This window comes from Kryptolebias marmoratus, linkage group LG20 (genome assembly GCF_001649575.2).
Source record: "Kryptolebias marmoratus isolate JLee-2015 linkage group LG20, ASM164957v2, whole genome shotgun sequence".
Taxonomy (NCBI): Eukaryota; Metazoa; Chordata; class Actinopteri; order Cyprinodontiformes; family Rivulidae; genus Kryptolebias; species Kryptolebias marmoratus.
The window spans coordinates 8,070,463-8,090,868 of NC_051449.1; the positions used below are offsets into that span (position 1 = coordinate 8,070,463).

A 20,406-nucleotide genomic window follows, 5' to 3' on the forward strand; every position below is an offset into this window, starting at 1 on the left:
TAGAGAAATTAAAGTGTGTTTGCATCAGAAAGGCATCTTATTGTTTCACGTTGAGCTGCTCCTCCAGATCAACTTCATCAAATTCAACTAAAGAAGCAGCATTTTCTGCAAAGATGCAGCGCAAATGAGCGAGTGCTGAATGACTTTGCTAAAATTTGCTGAAGAAGCTAAAATGAAGTTGTTAAAGCTAAAAGAAGCAGAACATGAGCTAAAAGTAGCAAAGTGCTAGCTAAAAACTAAAAGTAGCACAAGAAGACAAAAATAGTCTTCGTCTAATAGAGTACCAAACAGAACAATTTTGAAAAATTTGAAAAGATGTATATGCATTTCTATGGGGAAATACACATATTTACAAATAAAGTTAAGTATTTTGAAAAGTATAAACATTACAAAAACCAAAAGTCATAGCACCCATCTCCTAAATAAACTGAATGTTTTGATGTACAGTAAGAATAGGTAAAATAGCACAAAGTATGCAAAAGTAGCTGGACAAAAAAAACAAAAAACAAACACGTATAGAAAAAAACTCAGAAAAACTGGATAACCATAATCATGTGCCAGCAACATAAGTCTTAAAATAGCAGGGCTTTCTATCCTGTCATCTGAAGAGCTTATTATATGCAGATAAAACTAAAGTCCTGACAGAAGGGTTGATGCGTCTTTACAGAGCACAGCCGCATCAAACACATTGGAGTGTTCTTTGCTTTTTGGCTAAGCATCCCTCACACCCTGCCCTGCGAAACTGTCTCTGTCATAATGCCCTCCTGCTAAGCCATCTGTATTTCCAGGATCTGGTATCCATCACTTCTTATCCATCTCTCCAGACAACTGCTGTTTTCCTTGTTTGCTTTCATCACTTCTTCCACTTAATGTTTTTTTTACCCACCACTGCTTTATTTCTTAGTTACACAATTTTTGCCACTTCTCACCATCGTGGTTGGGGTTCCCCAGGGTCCAAGGCTCGTCTGAGTCAAAGTGCGTGTCCCCTCCTATGCCTGGGCCTGGAAAGTAGGCGTGGGCGAGAAATCCGCCCTCCCCATCGAAGGGTGAGCTGTCGCCGTGAAAGCCCGAAGCGAAGATTATAGTGATGTCCACGTCACGTCTGCCGGTCTCCAGGGCACTGAACGGAACGGCCTCAAAGCGTAAAGGAGTTACACCCTGCCACACGTCAAACGCTCGCCGAATGGCATCATGAGTCTCCCGGGAGCCCACCTTTGGTGTGATATTTTTGATGCTGCGGGAAGAGAAACAAATACATCATTATAATTAAAGAAGGAATTTCTTGAAGGAATATATATTGTTCTCACCTTTCATGCCAGAGTTTTAAACTAAGATCATGTTATGCGGAGGGACAAAGTTATAGCCATTTTCATCAATAGATGCGGTGATCATCTTGATTTAGAGTGACTCCAAAGGTTTATGGGTTGTAGATGTGATATTATGTGACATATTGATATGCAATTCTGAAATGTGGGTCTATACTCCTTGTAAATGAAGCACTCAGCAGAATCTGCTGAAAACCAACTGAAAGCTTGAGTCGTGCAGTTTGACCTACATTATGCTGGCTGTAATCTGCGTTGGTAAACAAATAATCAATCGTACAATCTCCGAAAAGACATTTATGTGGAAATATAGGAATGAATCTGCTGCTAAATGCAAAAAAATATGAAAGACAACTGTCAAGAATAAATATCAGGGATGAAGCAGGGAGGTGGAGCACCATAAAGACTGTTTCAAATCAACCTATCTTTTATCTGCATACTTTACCCAACAATCCTGAGCATGTACATACCAATACATCAAACTCGTTGGATTTCTTAATCTCAAACAGCCCTTACATGGACATCACTATTGCTGACCTATTTTCAAGTACTTTGATTGTTTTAGCAGGTAAAACACATGGTAGTTGGCAGCCGTTCACAAACTTTGCTTACAAATTTTAAATTTAAGGACATACTAATTACTGATATGAGAAAAGATTGTGTGGATTTTACTTCTTATTTCACATTTGTTTTAACCGGTCTTCACAATGTTGAAAGAATTGCCTTTAAAATCCATCTTGTGGTTTATGAGATATTTTTGCGAACAGACTGACAAGGTTGACACAATTAAAGCCTAAGGTTTTAAGCAAAAAATACTGTTCAATGTGTTGTGCTTGAAGAATATGTTAGGAATGACGTTCAGCTACTACCACGTCAAGTTGGATTAAGTTGACTCCAAAAGGCAATCAGCTGTAGATGTACATCCAATGATTACTTTCGGAGAGTTTCATTAAAATCCGTTGACTGGTTCATGAGATTCTTTGCTAATGCTACAGACAAACAAACACACACACACACACACACATCCAGGCCCTTTCGCCTTAGGCGGTGGGCAATAAACACGTTTCATGGAAGTGGAAGCTAAAACTGCTCTTCACAAACAGTTTTTAATAGTAACAGGTCTGAGTGGCCCACCAATCCTGAAACTACATGGAACAAAATAAAAAAAACACCCTGCATCTTCCTCTTGCCTTGTTATCTCATTAATGTTGAGTGAACACTTTCACTTTCAGAATGAGGAGAAACCAAAAAAAAAAAAAAAAAAGTTGCACTTGACACAACTATTTGAAGCCCAGCAGCTTTGGCTGAACTTTGAACACAGCAGTCGTTATCAGAGGCTGGCAGGCAGAGAAGGAGAGGGAAATCTTCTTTCTCTCTCTCCACTCATTTTTCACAAATAAAGTGCAGGCAGTGGCTCAGCAGCGGCTCAGCACTGATTGACGTTCCATTAGGAGAGGTGCCTCATCAATTCACATTCAGCAAGGAAGGAAGGAAGGAAGGATTTGAATAAATTGCCCGTGTTATCATCTGTTGCTGCTGGAACCTGTCAATTTGCAGTTGTGCCAGCGACCCGTTTATCGGTTCTTCTCGGAACCTATTAAAATCCTGAGCTTAATTTTTACCAGATAAGATGAGAGTTTGACTGTTTCTGCTGACTTTATCAATAATTCACCCATGTAATTTTACGCAATTTTAAATAAGAGAGAGAAAATAAGGGAGAGAATAGAAGAAAATATCATCCTGTTTAAATAGTTTGGCATCGCCCACCGGCCAAGGCAGTGTGATAACATTTTTACCCATTTGTGTGTGTCTGTGTGTTCATTTGTCTGCATATCTTATAAATCACCGAATGGATTTTATTGAAATGTTCAGAAAGTAATTTTGGAGTCAGCCTGATTCAAGATGGCTGCCACAGCAAAACCATTTTAGCATACACAGAAATGGCCATAGCTCAGTCAATTTAACAGATATTGAGCTAAAGTTTGATGTTGTAGTAGTGGAGAGTAATTTGCAACACATACTCTGAATGTGACCAAACTGGCTACAGTGCCATCAGTTCCCAACATAAGATGATCTTAGTCTAAAAGTGGCATGAAAGGCGGTGGGTGATACGCATTTCTTTAAGGAGTACTAGGCTTTTAGTTTAGCTTAATGAAATGGAACGCATAAAACGAAAAACACACAGCTTGATACATCTTAATTGTGTTAGTTGCTATTTATGCACTGAATAGCAAACAGACAACACCCATTTTATGTGTTAAACTGTGTGTTTCTGCATGTGTGACTGTCATGCACAAGCCCCCACACGTGTGACGTATTTGTTCGGTCTCTATGACAACACGGAGCATGCAGTCCCAGGTGGTTAAAGAGGTTGAGATGTGGGACGGAGGAGAGCCGAGAAAATTATCACCGTCACATGGGACTCTGATAACCCCTGTAATAACTGCCCTCCAGTGTGTCTCACCTGTAGGTTATATGTGTGCGCTGCCACTTCTGCCCCGTCAGCGCGAATCTCCGCCTCCGTGATCTTGTGACGCTTTTTAACTTGTCAGGGACTCCACAGCGAGGTCTCTCCATCCAACTAAGAGGGGGGGAGAGGAATGAAGAAAAGAATGGAGGATGAACTGAGTTTCAAAGTCTGGATCAGAGTTTGCAACACAAGAAACCAGTCATTGTAGTACACAAATAGCGAATCACAGATGCAAATAATCAATGCCAAATCTAGTTACTACTGCTTCAAACTGATTTTCATTTACAGTACATAATACTGAACAAACACAAAAAATACACAAGCAAAATAAAAGCCTAGCTTTCCTTGTAGGAATACATATTGCCTGCAGCCTTTCATGCCAGAATGCTTCGTGAGATATTTTGGTAACAAACAGAGTTGACGGCAATAGCTAAAGCTAAAACTGTAAGCAAAGATGAGTAGCATTCAGATTTTATGTTGTGAATGACTCTCAGACTACTACTATAACAAGCCATACTAGGATACAGCAGTTTCTGTGTTGGTTGAGACAGCAGTCTTAAATTGGGTTGTTCATCAGTTGTAGACGTACACTCATTGTTTCATCATTAAACTCTTTTGGTGTTTCAGGAGATATTTTGCTAACAGACAGGGAGAGCTGACTCCAAAAGTCAAAAGGTAGTGGCAAAGTTTTAAAATCATAACTTGCACAATCAGTTAGTCATAAAAGAGTGTGTTGGCGATGAGTCTCAGCTACTAACAAACCATATTTTAGCACAATATCTGTAAAAGTGGCTGAGTTGGAGCCATAGTTGATGCTGTTTCAGATGATGTGATGGGAGTGTGGGCTGAAACAATCATCTTTGTCTCTGTTCCCTCAACAACTCACCAAAATATCAGCTCTGTATTTTAATATTTTTTGTGGAACAACTTCATCACCAAGACATCTGTGGTCCACTGGTCGTGTATTTATGCTGCACAGCTTGTACGTGTGAATCTGCCAACATGTGTCGTGTGTGCACTCACTCCTTAGTCGTCTTATCCAGTGTCCCGGTGACATTGAGACCGTAGATGCGCTGCATGGCAGCGATGGCTGAGTGCATGGTTTTGGCTGAACGTAGGACAGACATTCCTGGTTCTGTGTGGTGAAGGTAGCCATACTTCTGTAGCCATTCCTGCAGAGAGGTGTGACAGAGAAACAGAGAAAGATTTAAGCTTGTGTAGTCCGCTTTCCTGTTTTTATAATTCTCTGTTTGTTTTTGTAATCTAACTACTATTGCATACTTTCTGCTATTTTAGTCATTCACATATCAAAACATTCAGCTGATTTTGGAGGATGGTGTTATGGCTTTTTAACTTTATTTACAAATATTTTCCCAATAGAAGCACATTGAGATTTTTTTGTTGTTCTCTTTGAAATCTGCTTCATGACATTTGCTCCATTTTCCTCTTATGCTACTTTTAGTTTTCAGCAACCATTCGGCTACTTTTAGATAACCTTTTAATACTTTTAGCTTTTACTTAGCTTATTGTTACTTTGAGCTTTTAGCTAGTCCTTTGATACTTTTAGTTGGCCTTTTGGTGCTTTTAGATTATGTCATATGCTAATTTTAGCTTCTAGCTTGCATGTTGCTACTTTTAGATTTTAGTTATTATTTTTTTACATTTAGCTTTAAGCTAGGCTGTTGCTACTTTAATTAGTGTTTTGCTATCTTTAGCTAAGATAGTGTTTCTTTTATATTTTAACTAGCATTTTTCTTTTTGTTGTCGTTGTTGTTCGTTTTGTTTTTAGCAGCTGTTTTGCACCGTTTTGTTCTTAGCTAGGGTTCGGCTTATTTTAGCTTTAACAACTTCCTCTGCAAATTTCAGCAGCCATTCAGCACTGCATTTTCACAGAATAAGCAAATACTTATTTAAGTTGTTTTCCGGCTATTTGCCTTTTCCAAAGAAACAAAAATAAAAGATTGCCATAACATTTGAAAAAGAAAGAAAAGCAGCTCTGATATCACATCTTGGATGTTAGGTGTTATGTTGATTTAATAAAATTAACTAATTAAATAAATAGTAACTAATGTGCTTTTTTAGTTGAACTTTTATTTTAAACAATCCTGAGTAGCTGATCATTACCAACACTGATTACAAACATCCATTCACCATAATAACGTCTTCCTAAAACATTGCAGTCTTGTATGGAAAAACATATATGTGTATAGTTTGTTTAGACATCCTGAAGGTACCAATATTTTCTGTAAAAAAAATGTAAGTTTTTTATGAAAAAGGCTGCACATTTAATTAAATAAACGAAGATGTTGTTAGTCCTTTTAAACCACCTGGAAACAATTTGAGGTTCAACAAAATCTGGTGCCTTTCATTATGTAGCCGTATGTTTTCTGGGGTAATTTAAAATTTTCAACTCCATCAAACAAAAGTCAAGGAAATGGCAAATTTCTTGTTGTACTCGTGCTTTATTTAAACTCTACAACCTTCTTTCAATCTGATGGAATAGAAAAGCACTCAAAGAGAAAAATCCTCCTTCACGGTCTAAGTGATCTGGACCTGCTCCAAAATATAATGGGTAATTCCTTCTGCTTTAACTCCGGCTCTCTAGTAAGTTTCATTAAACTCGTGTAGGTATGTTGCACAAACTTTCTGAGTGGAAACTGTCAACCTGGAGGTAAAAACATGTGTCTATCATGCATCACAAGAAGCAAAGACTAACATCAGCTCCTCTCATTAGCTGAACTCCAGAAGTGGGCCTGAAGTGAAGCTGTTCAGTGGCGTCAGCACAATTTGACATGTTGTCTGTCGTTAGAAACTGTCTGTGCCACATGTGGCTCTTCGGTCCCTCTGCAGAGGCTCTCTGGAGCTTTGACCGAAACTAACATGGAAATGAATAATAATTCAACTTTTAACCACAACAGGAAAACAATAGAAGCACGTGGAGAGTCACTGTAATAACCCAGATAAAAACTGAATGAAATTGGAAGTAAACAAAGTTCTGTGCCTTTATGAGGGCAGAGAAATAAATACCCAAAACACTGCACTAACTTTTGTCTTCATACAATATTATTTGCAAATTGCATAACCCATTTTATTCTCAATGAAACATAGTAAACATATCAAATGTTTACACTAAAAAAGTGTACCATTTCAATAAAAATAAAAATCAATTTAACTGGCAATAGATCAGTAAGAGGACTGGGTAGAAAAAGAGCATTTTAGAGGCTCTCGGAAAGTAAAAATGGGCAGAGGTTTGCCAGTTTGCAAAAAACTGCATATAAAAAGAGTGGAACAAATTCAGAATAATGCCCCTTCTAAAAAATGTGAAGACTTTGAATATCCCGTCATCTGCGGGTCATGATATCATCAAAGGATTTCAAGAATCTGGAGAAATCTCTGGAGGTCAAAGGTCAAGGCTGAAAGTAAATATTGGATGTTGGTGATCTTCAAGCCCTCAGGCGGCGCTGCATTAAAAACAGAGCTGATTCAGTTCTGGACAGAAGTTCTGCGTGGTTTTAGGATCACTTCCCTGAATCGTTGTCTGTAAACACAGTTCGCTGTGTCATCCATGAACGCTGGTTCAAGAAGAAGCCAAATGTGAACACCATCCAGAAACGCTGCTGTCTACTCTGGGCCAAAGCCTACACGTCTGGAGAAGCCGCAATCAATGAGGAAAAGTGTACCCAGGTTTTAGAACATGTGCTCCCATTCAGACATCTTTTTTCAGGGAAGGCCTTGATATGTCAGCAAGACAACACTAAACCTCATTCGGCGTCCATTACAACAACGTGGCTTTGCAGTAGATGAGTCCGGGTGCTGAACTGACCTGCCTGCAGTCCTGACCTCACCATGAAATGGAAAATCTGTCAAAGAAGACCCTGGACTGTCGAGGAGCTAGAATCCTGCATCAGACAAGAATGGGACAACATTCCTCTCCAAAACCTCCAGCAGCTGTTCTCCTCAGTTCCTAGACTTTTACAGACTGATGTTAAAAGAAGAAGAGATGCTTCCCAGAGGGAAACATGGCCCTGTCTTTACTTTTTGAGATGTGTCGCTGCAATCAAATTCCAAAATACCTGATTTTATCCAAAGCATTTCTTCATTTAAACATTTGATATGATAAAATTTGGGTTTATAAGATTTTCAAACCATTCCATTCTGTTTTTACTTGTAGTTTACACAACGTGCCAACGTCTTTGGAATCAGAGTTATATTTTTAGAACACTCGCTGAGTTGTGTTGTGTTCAGTTCAAGCTTCAAGTGTATTTTGCGACTCTGGGCAAATTTTATTTCACGTGAAAAGGAGCAGGAACGGCTGTTTGGGTTGTGAAGTTTGCAAACCCCGTAGGTTCGGGGCTCTCTGGACAGCACAGTGAAGATGCAACCGGCCTGTGACAGAAACCCCCAGCGGTGACAGTGTCTCGGCTTCGAGTCAGCGTGTGTGTGATGTGAAGGACTGCGGCCCTGACTCCCCGTGCCCTACAAACCCAGAGTGTGACTTGATGCAGAGGAAGGAACTAAAAAAGGCCAGTAAATCCGAGCATCATCCAGAGGTCACGCTCTGTCTCAGAACCAGAGGTGTCCAAGCAGCTTATCACAACTCATCTCACAGTCTTCGCTCTGTGCTCACCGTCTCCTCTTTCCATGATCCTCCTTCTGCCTTTTCTGCTTAGCTAAACGCCTTGTTTATCTCCCCCCCTCCAATCTCCCTTTATCCCTGTGGGCGTGTTGCCTCTCTGTGGCTTGTGTTTGTCTAAAGACAGATTTATTTATTTTTTTAAAAACAGATACTGGGCAGATTTCAGTGAGCCATTAAATTGAATAATGATGCGTGTGTTAGTGTCAGCTCCAGCGTTTAATTTCATCAGGGTGGTGGGAGGGGAGGGGAGGGGGCAGCCTGTGGTGAGGATGGAAATGGCATCAATTAATCAGGTAGCAAATCCTATTATCGTGCAACTTTTAAATGTTTAATCTTAAGCCGTGATGCTGTCGAAAAGCCTCTCTCCGTCTCACCTCATGATCACCTGTCATAAAACAAGCAGGAGGAGCATTTCTGTGGAAACAAACAGCTCTTTAGTGGATCAGATCAGTTCACGGACTGCAATGTAATAACATGAAATGAGCACCCTCCGGTTTCACTGCGCCCAGTAAATCAGGATTTATCTCCTGCTCGCCGCTCATAATGTCTCCATCCTTTATGCCTTTTGATAATCGTGCACAGGGATGGGTTTTTTTTTGTTGTTGTTGTTTTCCTCCCGATGCTGAGGCGGATGATGTGGAGAAGAGAGCGCGGTCATTTGAGATGCTCGGGGGAAAAAAAAAAAAAAAAAAGGGAAGGCCATGTTTCTCTTACCTCAACGCTGAACTGATGATGCTCCTCTCCGGACACGGAAATCCAAAGCAGAAGATGCAAGCAGAATGCTGCCGCGTACAAATAATCCGGTGCTTTTCTTTTACTGGCGGATACTAAGGTCATAATGACCTGTTTTGTGTTTATTTTATGTTTTTTTTTTTTGGTTTGTTTTCCCCGAGTGTTTATTAGGAGAAGCCGCCCGTCTGCTTTGTGTCAGATGGAAAGCATCGGGCGAGCTGTCGAGGCGGATTCAGCTGAATTCCGGTGATGCGCTTTTGTTTCGAAAATCCCGATGATGGTGAGGATGATGATGACGGCGTTTCAAGAAGAAGAAGAAGAAAAGATCCGACGTCAAGCAGAGAGAACGCGGCATGTTAGAGACACTGCCCTCGCCATTCCTATTTCCACCAGGGGCTACATGTATCCAGCGGTATCAGTGGCCATGTACAGTAGGTACCCAGTCTGCGCAAAGACACGCTCCCTCCCGACTCGACGCCTGCGCTTTGATTTCTCACACAGCGCAGCGGCGCTCGGCAGCATCATGAGAGGAGAGCTGCCCTACAGAGGCAGCGCAGAGAGAGAGAGAGAGAGAGAGAGAGGCGCACACACACGGTCCTGCAGGAATGTCTGCACATCTCCCGTCTCCAACACACAAAGTGCACTTTCATCCTGACATGCCCAAATTAAAGGTCTGGCATTCTGTGAAGGAATGCATATCGCCCGCCGCCGTTCAGGCCAGAGTTTTATCTAATAATAATAATCTTATAATGAAACTTGACAAAGTTGTAGCCGCTTTGGTCACATCCTGAAAAATAAAATAAAATAAAAATACGTCACTACGTGCAATGCTGTGCTCAGAGTATGCGCGGTGAATGACTCTCAGCTACTACCACACCGAATTCTAGCTCATCATCTGTAAAACTGACTGAGTTATCACCCTAATGAATTGTGCTGGCTCCAAAAGTCAATCAGTTGTAGATGGACAGCCAATTATTGATTTCAGAAAGTTTCAGATAGTTTGTGAGATATTTTGCTAACAGACAAAGAGTCTAAGAGTTAATGCCCAAGTTTTAGGCAAGGCTCTTATGCCATGAGTGGCACTTGGAGTATGTGTTGTGAACGACGTTCAGCTACAATCACTCCAAATTTAAGCTCAGTGTCTCTAAAACTAACCAAGTTACAGCCCTTTTTGTGTTTCACAGGGTCAGCTGGCTGTGGCGGCCATCTTTAATTGAGTTGGCTCCGAAAGTTAATCAGTTATACCAGAACATTCACTGATTGTTATCCCCCCAAATCAACAAAATCTGTCCATTGGTTCAAGAGATATTTTGTTAACAGACTGACAGAATTGACTCTACATAGTTAATGGCAATAATTCAAATAAATAACATGTGCAATCTGTTAGCGTTTAGGATGTGTGTTGGTGATCGGTCTCAGCTACTACCACATCAAATTTTAGTTTAATATCTGTAAAAAATTATTGAGTGATAGCAGTTTTGTGTTTTTTTGTTTGTTTTGTTTTTAGATTCATCCTTGCCAATACTGTGATGAAGCAAATTCACTTATTTTTTTTTTTTACATTTTATGTGAACACAAAGGTTCAACAGTGACATTTTAAACAATACTTTCTACAACTATCCCAAGTGATTAAACACTGCTCCATGATTGTCACAACAATCAGGAGAAAAACGATGCTCAATCGCCCAACACAGATTTTTTATCTTTGATTTTTATTTTTTCATAACTCCCCCACCATATCTTTTCAAGACATTTATAGTTTCTTCACCTTTTTGTAAAAATGGTCAACAACCTGCTTTGAGCGACAAAGGCCACGAGGTGGCAGTGTTTCACTGAGAAACCAGCTTTCAGGCTCCATCCAGGACACCATGCAGGACAAAGTGGGACCTCAGTCCACTCCAGATAACCTAAGGAGCAGAGAAAATGGCTTTGATTAGATATGACAGGCAGGAAGGAGGAAACTCTCGTTATCTTTACCATACAAAAGACTTTTTATTGTCTAGCTGGGGTTACAAAAAAACAAACAAACAAAAAACAACTGAAAACGAAAAAGGTGAAACTAGAGTAATTACTTTTTCTGCAAAAATGCAGCGTGAATACAGAGGGCCGACGTTCAAAATTTGCTGAAGAAGTTGAAACTAAGTTGTTAAAGCTAAAAAAAACAAAAACAACGCAGAACACTAACTGAAAGCTAAAATTAGCAAAAGGTTAACTAAAAGCTAAAAGTAACAGAATGGGAGCTAAAATAACATAAGAAGATAAATATAGAGGAAGTCTCCTGAAACAGATTACAGAAATTAATGTTTTTGAAGGAACTGAAGAAATTTCAGTGTATTTCTATGAAAAGAAATATTATACAACAGCATAAAAGTTACAAAAAAACAAAAGTCACAACATTTGTCTCCTGAATGAGCTGAACATTCTGATATAGGAGTAGCTAAATAAAAATAAATAAATAAATAAAGATTACAGAAATAGTTAAATTGCAAACAACATATGGAAAAAATGTGTTGTATAAACAGGAAAGCACTAGAATTTGCCCCCATCCTTAGATTTTTGAGCTGTTTTAAAGGCCGTGGGGCGGATTCAAGCCAACTGGTTTGTATTTAGGCCCAAATCCATCTCTTCTCCTGACTGGTCAGACGTCTCCAAAAGAAATCATCTTAGCTGTGTCTTGGATCTAATGAGACATCATTCATTCACTCTTCTAACAGAAATCTGAGATGAATCAAGCTGACGTATATTTCTGCCTTGGCTGAGTCCGGCACAACGTGGCTCTACCCAGTTTAGTCAACCTCCATGATCTTTTCCATTCATGCCTGCGAATGACTCATAGCTTCCTGTGGTTGTAGATATTCGGCCCAATCCCAGATTTGAATGGATTTAACAGAATGGGCAGCTGCTCGCAAAAAAAAATAAATAAATAAATAAAATAAAAAGCACAATTGAATAAAAACCCTCGCCACAACCAGCACTAATAAAGCTTCTCAACAATATCTTCTGCATGCTTCTGTGTTCATTTATACAAGAACTATATTTAAACTACTCCTAAGAAGGTTTTTTCTCTTGCTTTAGACCTGATATTAGTGAACACTTTGCCAGTTTTAACACTTTAAGTGCTACATTTGTAATTATACTCTCTGTGTGCCACTCACTTTGAGACCTCAAAGCTGAATAACCCTCGAGTCTTTTAACCTTTAAACTATTACTGACATTACTCATAACCGAGAACGAGCCGTTCTGCTGTGAAACAGGATGTGACAGGTAGAAAAGTTGAAAATAAAAAAAGGATTCCTATCAGACCAAAACAAGTTCATTCATTTACTCTCAGGTTTACTGTGTAACGCGCTGGGATGCCATGGAGACTGCATGTTCTGGCAGGAGACCATGGCTCTGAGCCAAAGACCAGGGGCCCTGGTCAGGAAAACAAAACCCAGAGCGATAGGATCCGGGCATAAGGTTTATAGTTCATAACAAAAACAGAAGAAAATGTGTGTGTAAGGCCAAGAGAGAAAACCCCATTCTATTATTGGGCGGGACAGTAAACAGGGAAAGAGCTAAATTTTTTTTGTGCATGGGGGGGGCCTTATTATACAGTCAAATATACTGTTGTAATATGAAAAAAAAAAATTAAACATTAACTACCACCAGGTAGACCGGTTGCAGAAATGCATCAAATGTATTTCTCCATATTGGATTGTTTTTATTTTGTTTGTTTTTTTCTTAATTGTTTTGGATTATTTCTCCATCAGCGCTATTTTTTCTTATTCATTAAGGCCCTTGGTCCTGCTTCTGGCTCATGCGGTCAGGTGACTTACAACGCTTTTATTCTCTGTTTTATAAAAACACAAAACATAAGAAATATAGGAACAAGTCAGTAAACATCTGACATGCATCCAGACACAACAATAAAGTCCAAAAAGAAACATTTACATCACGACCACGGGGAGAACGGGGCGCACACGCTCACTTTCAGTGTTGCCATGGAAACGTGTAAACCAAATTTTGGATTAGCGTACCTACAGCATTCAGAAAGATTATTACTGTGTTCACTCTGCAGGGTGAATAATGATGAGTAAGTGTCAATGTAGAAATATGGGAGTAGTTTTCTTCATTCTAAAGGTTTACGCCTATTTTCCGTGTCTTTCTACACTTCAGTAATATATCCACTTGTAGAAGTTTTACTGAGAAGTGGAAATATATAAAACGTGTCGCATGTCATTTGTTTAAAGTGAACTTTTGCAAACTAGCTACTCACTGGGAGCAAATCATTTAAGCTAGCAGCAGAAAAATAAAACATTAAATGGTCAAAGGAAATGAGTGAAGGTGTGAGGAATCAAAGCCACGTCTCCCACATGAAAAGCAGGAACTCTTTACATTAAAGTTGGGCTTATTGGAAGGCATTTATCCACGCTATCTACACCATTCCTATGTGCTGATCATGATGGACTGTACCATTGTTAGAATGATGGGGGGGATATAATTTTTGTTATAATGTTTCATTTTAAATGGTGAATTTGCTCTCTATTTGTTATATTGCTTAAAAATATAGTTTCCTCAAATGATTTATTGGGGGGGGGACAATTTCTGTTTTTCCAGAATTGGGGGGTCCTGACCCCCACCGACACCCCCTGGATTTACACCCATGTTGCGTAACCTGCACCACAAAACAAACTCATTCTACATTCTGCTGTTTGCTTTTACTATTTTATCTAATTTTAGCTGCAGGAGAATTACCTGCAGGCAGGCAGATGGTAAGAAAGGAGGTAAAGCCACTGTGCTGTCCAATTAAACCTAATTAATAGGTGCTTGACAGTTTGCATTGACCGCTCGAGGCTTTTAAACCATACTGCTGAAAACAGCATTCAGACCGGTCCTATTAACGTTGTTATGGAGTCGCTCAAATCTAATAGAAATCTTATCTGACTGCTGTGACAAGAGCCTGAAATACTGCAGAGACGAGTCTGAAATCATACAATTTATAAAGAGATAAATCTGTGCCGGGAAAAAACGTTTCAGCAACTCAGACAGCCATATTTCCTTACAAAAAAAAAATTAACATTTAAAAAGAAAAAATAACAGCTTGTCATTTTATGGGAAAATCAAAAAGTTTCAAGTAGATTTTTGTTCTCAACTCTATATTTTTCCTGTTTTTTCCACTTATGTTTGTCTACGTCCATACGTGATTCGATTTTTGTTGGAATCTATTTTGTTAGAATCTATTTTTATTTTGTTATACTTAATGTTTTGCATATTACAGTGTATAATGTGCATGTTTTGGTCTGCAAATCTTCCAACAGGGAGCAAAGCAAACCAGATAAATAATTTCAGGAGTCCTAATTGAGAATGAATTAATAAAAAAATAATTACATAATTTACTCTAGATCGATCTAATTTATTTATTTATTTATTTTTAGCTGTAATAAAATTGTTTAAACAACAAATAAGTAAAAAGTCACATTTTTTAATCATCTGATCTAAATCAACAGATCTGAGCTTAAACAACATATATATGTTGTTTTAGCATATTTATAACAAAATTATATATTTCATACTTTACATTCTGAGACAGGAGAATGATTACATATTTGCAAAAGAAAAGCCAAAAGCAATAAAAGTTTGGTATTTTGTCTTAAAATGTGACTGAAACAGGTAATAATACCTTAAAATTTTCTGAAAAACAACTGACTGGGTGCCAATGTGGCAACGTAACTTTATAATAATCTAAGCTGTAAAAGAAGCATCCACTTTGATGTATAAATTGTATAAGATGTGTAAGGAGATCAGAATCTCTAATCTCATATCACAGTTTTCTTATATGACCGCAGATGTTCCTCCTCCCTGCCTCCTCGGCACCGTCTCAGCTCCGCCGTGCCCGGGAACAAGCGCGAGCGGTGGCTGCGGCGGTGATGGTGCTTGTTACTTTTTCCTCCGCATGTTTTGACAAATATCGTGAGCTTGCTGGTTCGCCTGGGTCCCGTCTATGCACCTCTGATAGCAGACCTGTGGGATAACAAGTTGTCTCACCGCCCACGGCTGCATAACCGTTCTGCCACACTGAAGCATTTAATGAGAGTCCTTGTATAAATATTACTCAGAGGGTTGTTAACAGAAGGGGTGCCATATAATGCTTGGCCCTAATTGTTATTCTAAAAGGACTGGAAATATGAGCTGTGGTAATAACACTCATTTATAATGTTCCAGATTATCCACAGATACACACAGTGCTTATTAAAAGTAAAAACGATGGAAAGCAGAAGAGTATTTCAGCATAGAATGGGTTTATTTTCCCAGCCAGGAGCTTTTATCTCCCATCTTGCTAATTAAACCTTTTCCTACCTTTCCTTGCTTAATTCCTTTGCTTTCATTTCACTTTATTCTGAATCCTCATTGTTCTGTGTTTGTTTCACTTGTATCAGTGGTGCAGAGGGAACAGTTTCTTGCAGCAGAAATAAATGTAAGGCAAGCTAAAAACTGTAACTAATACAGTTTTTTCATTTTCATTAGGAGCTTTTCATACTGAGACATTTAATATATCACCCACCACTGAAGGCAAACGGACAATGTTTTTGCCTATCTGTGTTTGTTAGCAAAATATCTCACGAGCCACTGGATGGAATTTATTGGAACTCTCAGAAAGTCATCATTCGATGGACATCTGCTGATTAGCTTTAGGAGTCCACCTGATTAAAGAGGACAACCTTGGCTTCAAGGTGTCCAAACCAAACCCTGAACCAAAGCAAAACAATGACCAAGAAGTGAAACAAAAATTACATTTTCACAAAAAGTATCACAGCAATATCTAGCCTCTGATAATGTTTTTTTGTTTTTTTTAGAAATTTAGTACAATTCCTGCGTCTTTGACAGAGTTCCTTCAGTTAACGAAACATTTCCTCTGTTATAATGATACAAGTTTATCTGTTAAGCAACGACAGCAGTTAAAACACTCAAACTGACTGTTGCATCACACCCGCAACATGGAAAACAAGCCCTCATGGCCTCATCTGAAACCTTAGCCTCACATTAGGCAACGCCTTGCCGACGAGCACGGCCATAATTTCACTCAACACAATAACCCCTTCCTCCAACAGTACGACCAAAGACGATTTGCTGAGCCATTAGCTCGCGATAATAGAATAAACACCAGGCTGAAAAATGATTTCTATCACTTCTGTCCCCACAGAGTCTGATATGGGTACGCCAACGACAAACACATTTTGGTGTCCGGTTAGATGTTGGTCCAAGGCTGAGAGATTGTCAACAAGCGGACAGATAAGTGTCATTTATGCACGTACAGGAGAAAACACATGCAAGGAAAATGATCACAGAATGCTACAACCTGAAGCTGGCCCTGTTTGCGAGTGAAAATTCAATCAAGTCTGGGTCCATCCTGTGTGAGTCATCACCGTTAGGCATTCACCAAAAAGAGACCAGAGTTTCTGCACACATTATAATAAGTGACCAAAACTTACAAAATGTGGACGTGCAACAACCCTGGAACAAGCCTGCAGACATCTGTGCTGTGTATTTTAAATAAGTATTTTAATCACATATCTACTTTAAACATTTAGCATCATTAAATGAACTTTTAGACATGAAATAGAATCAAAACTCTCCTGTTTTAGACACAAAAACCTGTACGGCTGATTAATCTTTAACATTTTTCAGCGCATAAAGCTGTTATTTTATCCAAAGTGTAATATCTTTATTTTAGGAAGAACAACTAAAACTGTCAAATTAGGGAAAAGAATGCATATAAATAACATTTAAAAGTCAATTATTTCAAACCTTAAATAAATAAAAAAATAGTTCATCCAGTTCAAGATGGCCACCGCAGCTAAGCAACCTTATCAAACACAAAGATGGCTAAAATTCAGTCAGTTTTACAAATATTGAGCTGCAGTTTGGTGTGTTAGCAGCTGCATTATCCCTGACAAATACGACACATTTCACAATATTTTCATTTTAAACTTTGCCAGTAAGTTTTGGCATCCACCCTGTTTGTCTATTAACAAAATATCTCATGAAACACTGGACAGAAATTAATGAAACACTCGGAAAAGTTAACACTGGAGGCGCATCAACAGATTACCTTTTGGGGTCAGTCCAGTTCAAGATGGCCGCTGCAGCTAAGCAACCTTATGAAACCCAAAGATAGCTATATTTCAGTCAGTTTTGCAATTACTGAGCTACAATTTGGTGTGGTTGTAGCTGAGTCTTCCACAACACACGCTGAGCGCTGACAAGTCTCGCGGGATCTCGCCATATCACACGAGATCGCGCCGATAACCTGCTAAAAGGTGGGGGAACCGATTATTTCAGACGGCTGAAATATTTGGTTCCCGCTGGTAACTTTTGCAAAAAAAAGAACAAATGTTTCCAAATTCTCAGTGCTTGTTGTCCACGGTGAGAGGAATAAACACAGTTAAGGACTTGTTGGTAAATTAACTGGTTGTTGTTGGAAAAAATTAATTATTCAGGCGGAGAAAAGCCGCGTAAAAACATTACAACAGTTCACTGCAAACCCATATGATGCACTCGATCCACTACAGATCACACGCAGTCTAACACCAATTAGGTGTTGTGATGAGAAGCTATTTTATTTTCTGTTGACAGGAGTTGTTACGCAAAAGGTGGCTTTTCCACACCAGACAATTTGATTTGAAGCTCTGGCCAGGTTGAAAGGTGGCGGGTGATATGCATTCCTCCAAGACATGGCCTTTAATTGCCAACATAATTTAGTGACTTATTATTTCAAATATAAAGATGAGAGAGGTGAATGCGTTGCGCTCTCCCAGGGGAATGTTGTGGTTATAAAGCTTATCTTTTGCCGAGGAAGTGGATCATAAAAGCTGACTTCATTTAACTCCTGGTGTTTTTCTTGACTACAGGAAGTTTACTTAAAAGGTCCTAACATTTTCTAACAGATAATGTGTTTTTTTTTTGTTTGTTTTTCTTTTGATGCCGAGTCACGTTTTTTGATGCTCGAACACAGCTAGTGAGCGGATTTCGGTGTGTGTGTGTGTGCGTGTGTGTGTTCACCTGGGTTTGGCGCATCTGTCCTTCCTCCTCCTGCTGCTGGTGACGTACACCAACCAGAGGTTTGTCCTCGTGCCGTTTGAGCTCAGACTGCTGAAGATATCTGCACGGAGGAGGAGGAGCTGTCAAAGTTTGACTTTCTCAGAGAAGGGGGTGAAAAAAAGTCTGCTACTCAAGCGGAGAGGGAAATAAAACCACTCATTTCAAGTTGTTTCAGTCGGAATATCGCGTCCTGTCGACATGGAGTGACTCCGTCTCATCCCAGAGCTCCGGGAAAAACAAAACAAACAAAACAAAAAGAGACGATGGCAGCTCGTTTTCTTCCCTGGATCAGCTTCACCTCCCTGCTCTGCTTTGGCTCCTGTGTTCTGGCGGAAAAGAGAGGTACGTGAGAGCGGTTGTTCTTCTGTATTTGCTTTCAAACCCGCTTTTGCTTCGTCCGACATTTACATAAATTTGGTAGAAAATCACAGGCTGGCCACCAAGCCGCAGAGAGGGAAAGAGAAACCTGATCCTGCAGGAGGGAGAAAAGTTTCTCACTGCCTCGCTGTTCACTCTGCGACCTGATTCAAGCCTCAGAAATAATAATTTTTAAAAAAGAGAACACTTTTACTCTGCTGCAAAAGTAACAGATAATGAGCCTGAGTGTACGCGCATGCGCATTACAGGGCAGGGTTTAATGGCCAATTAATTAATTAGACAAATGAGCATCTTGGCCAGGAGGATCTAGTTGGTTTCCTCCTCACTGATGATGGTGATGATGGGAGGGGATGTTGATTGAGCAATTTGCTGGCACAATCCTTCCTTTTTAAAATTGTTCTTATCCCGTGAGTTATATTTTTAATTTGTCACTTATGTTAAAAGGTCTAAAAGTGACACACATTTCTCAATTTTTGTACTTTCGTATTCCACTGAGGTTCATTTGTACTTGTTAAACATCCTGTTACATCATATTAGTGGAAAAATACTTAAAAAAAAAGAATAGCTTTAAGTATGGGTATAATATCTTCATCTTTCTTGCATGAAATAAAAAGATAATTTGCAAAGATTTGAGCTAACAAAATAAAATAAAAAACACAAATCTTTTTTTTTTTTTAATTTTCACTGTCTTGCATCTTTAAGCACAGTCTTGATTGGCCCTGATGTAAAGGTCACTGAACTATTCTCAGATTATCTTTGCCTGGTTCTTCCATGTTGCTGTTTTTTATTTTTTGTTTAAATCTATTTACATATTATCCATTATGATTTAGGCTCAGAATGCTCTTGTCTGAGATTTAAAATCTCACTGGTTTGAGTGACTCAGCTGCAGATGTCAGCAGAGAAAGTGACCAGTAGTATCACTTTACTCCCTAATGACTGGAACTTCCTTTTCTCTTGGATTATAACTGATTGCTGCTCAGCGCTCTTCCTCCCCATGAGCAGAGAAACACGTGTGTTCAGCACCAGCAGCACACGTGAAGCTTCCTCCAACTGCCAGATTTGAGGAATTCTAAACAAATGTGGGCCAATTTTGGGTCAAAGATGCCGGGATACATACTTGAATTTTTTCTTTTATTTTGCATAATTTGTTTTTCTCCCAGTGTCCAACTTAATTTTAACAAGCTATAAACGTTTTTGCACTTTGGTGATGTTGTACATCTTGATAAGTTTGTCACACGGAACAGATGAATGATTTTTCCAAATATTTGTTTGGGCTGTTGTAGTAGAAAGTGTATGGCAGTGACTCATACTAAAACTAAGCATCCAGGTTGGTTTATTGTATCATTTTGAATCATTTCTTCCGTTAAGTGCTGCTTCAAGAGTCTAAGCTATATTATTTTATATATACATTGTGACGTCCTTGTGATATTTTGGTTCTTGTCTATAAAAAAATCAACAATACCTAAAAGTGTATTATGACTGGATTTGAACTTTGTTTCCCAAATAAGCCTTGGTAGATTGTTTAAAAAGGAACAAAAAACAAAACTGTATTTTTCTTGAAAATTGGTCATAACCTATTTGAGTCAGAATGATCCCACAGAATTGAACAAAAATCTACAAACCTGTACAACCTGTTAGAATAAGTATGTTATGTTCAAAATGTTTCCATAGTTTTCCTTCTGTTTACCTTTGAGCTGTTTTTGATGGATCTTGCAGATGCATGCACAGACAGATCTGTTTGCATACTTTTTGCCTTCAGCTTGTTCACTTCTTCGCCACATGTGCAG

The 20,406-nt window shown here is 39.1% G+C and overlaps 2 protein-coding genes across 5 annotated transcripts in view; one reads left to right on the plus strand and one right to left on the minus strand.

Moving 5' to 3' along the window:
• mmp16b (matrix metallopeptidase 16b (membrane-inserted)) overlaps positions 1–18,336 on the minus strand; it is a 30,515-nt gene extending 12,179 nt beyond the window's left edge. The window contains exons 1-5 of one of the 4 annotated variants that reach the window (XM_025008000.2): positions 18,203–18,336; positions 10,953–11,067; positions 4,816–4,964; positions 3,787–3,903; positions 930–1,234 (exon numbers count right to left, since the gene is read on the minus strand). In XM_025008000.2, coding sequence (XP_024863768.1) covers positions 930–1,234; positions 3,787–3,903; positions 4,816–4,964; positions 10,953–11,030 — 649 coding nt within the window. In that variant the 5' untranslated portion in view covers positions 11,031–11,067; positions 18,203–18,336. Of the gene's footprint in view, positions 1–929; positions 1,235–3,786; positions 3,904–4,815; positions 4,965–9,142; positions 9,760–10,928; positions 11,068–17,252; positions 17,314–18,202 lie in introns of those variants that run through there. The other 3 variants (XM_025007998.2, XM_025007999.2, XM_017426081.3) reach the window with 3 other exon arrangements.
• egfra (epidermal growth factor receptor a (erythroblastic leukemia viral (v-erb-b) oncogene homolog, avian)) overlaps positions 18,304–20,406 on the plus strand; it is a 40,704-nt gene continuing 38,601 nt past the window's right edge. The window contains exon 1 of the mRNA XM_017426054.3: positions 18,304–18,583. Within this exon, the coding sequence (XP_017281543.1) occupies positions 18,505–18,583 (79 nt within the window). The 5' untranslated portion in view covers positions 18,304–18,504. The remainder of the gene's footprint in view (positions 18,584–20,406) is intronic.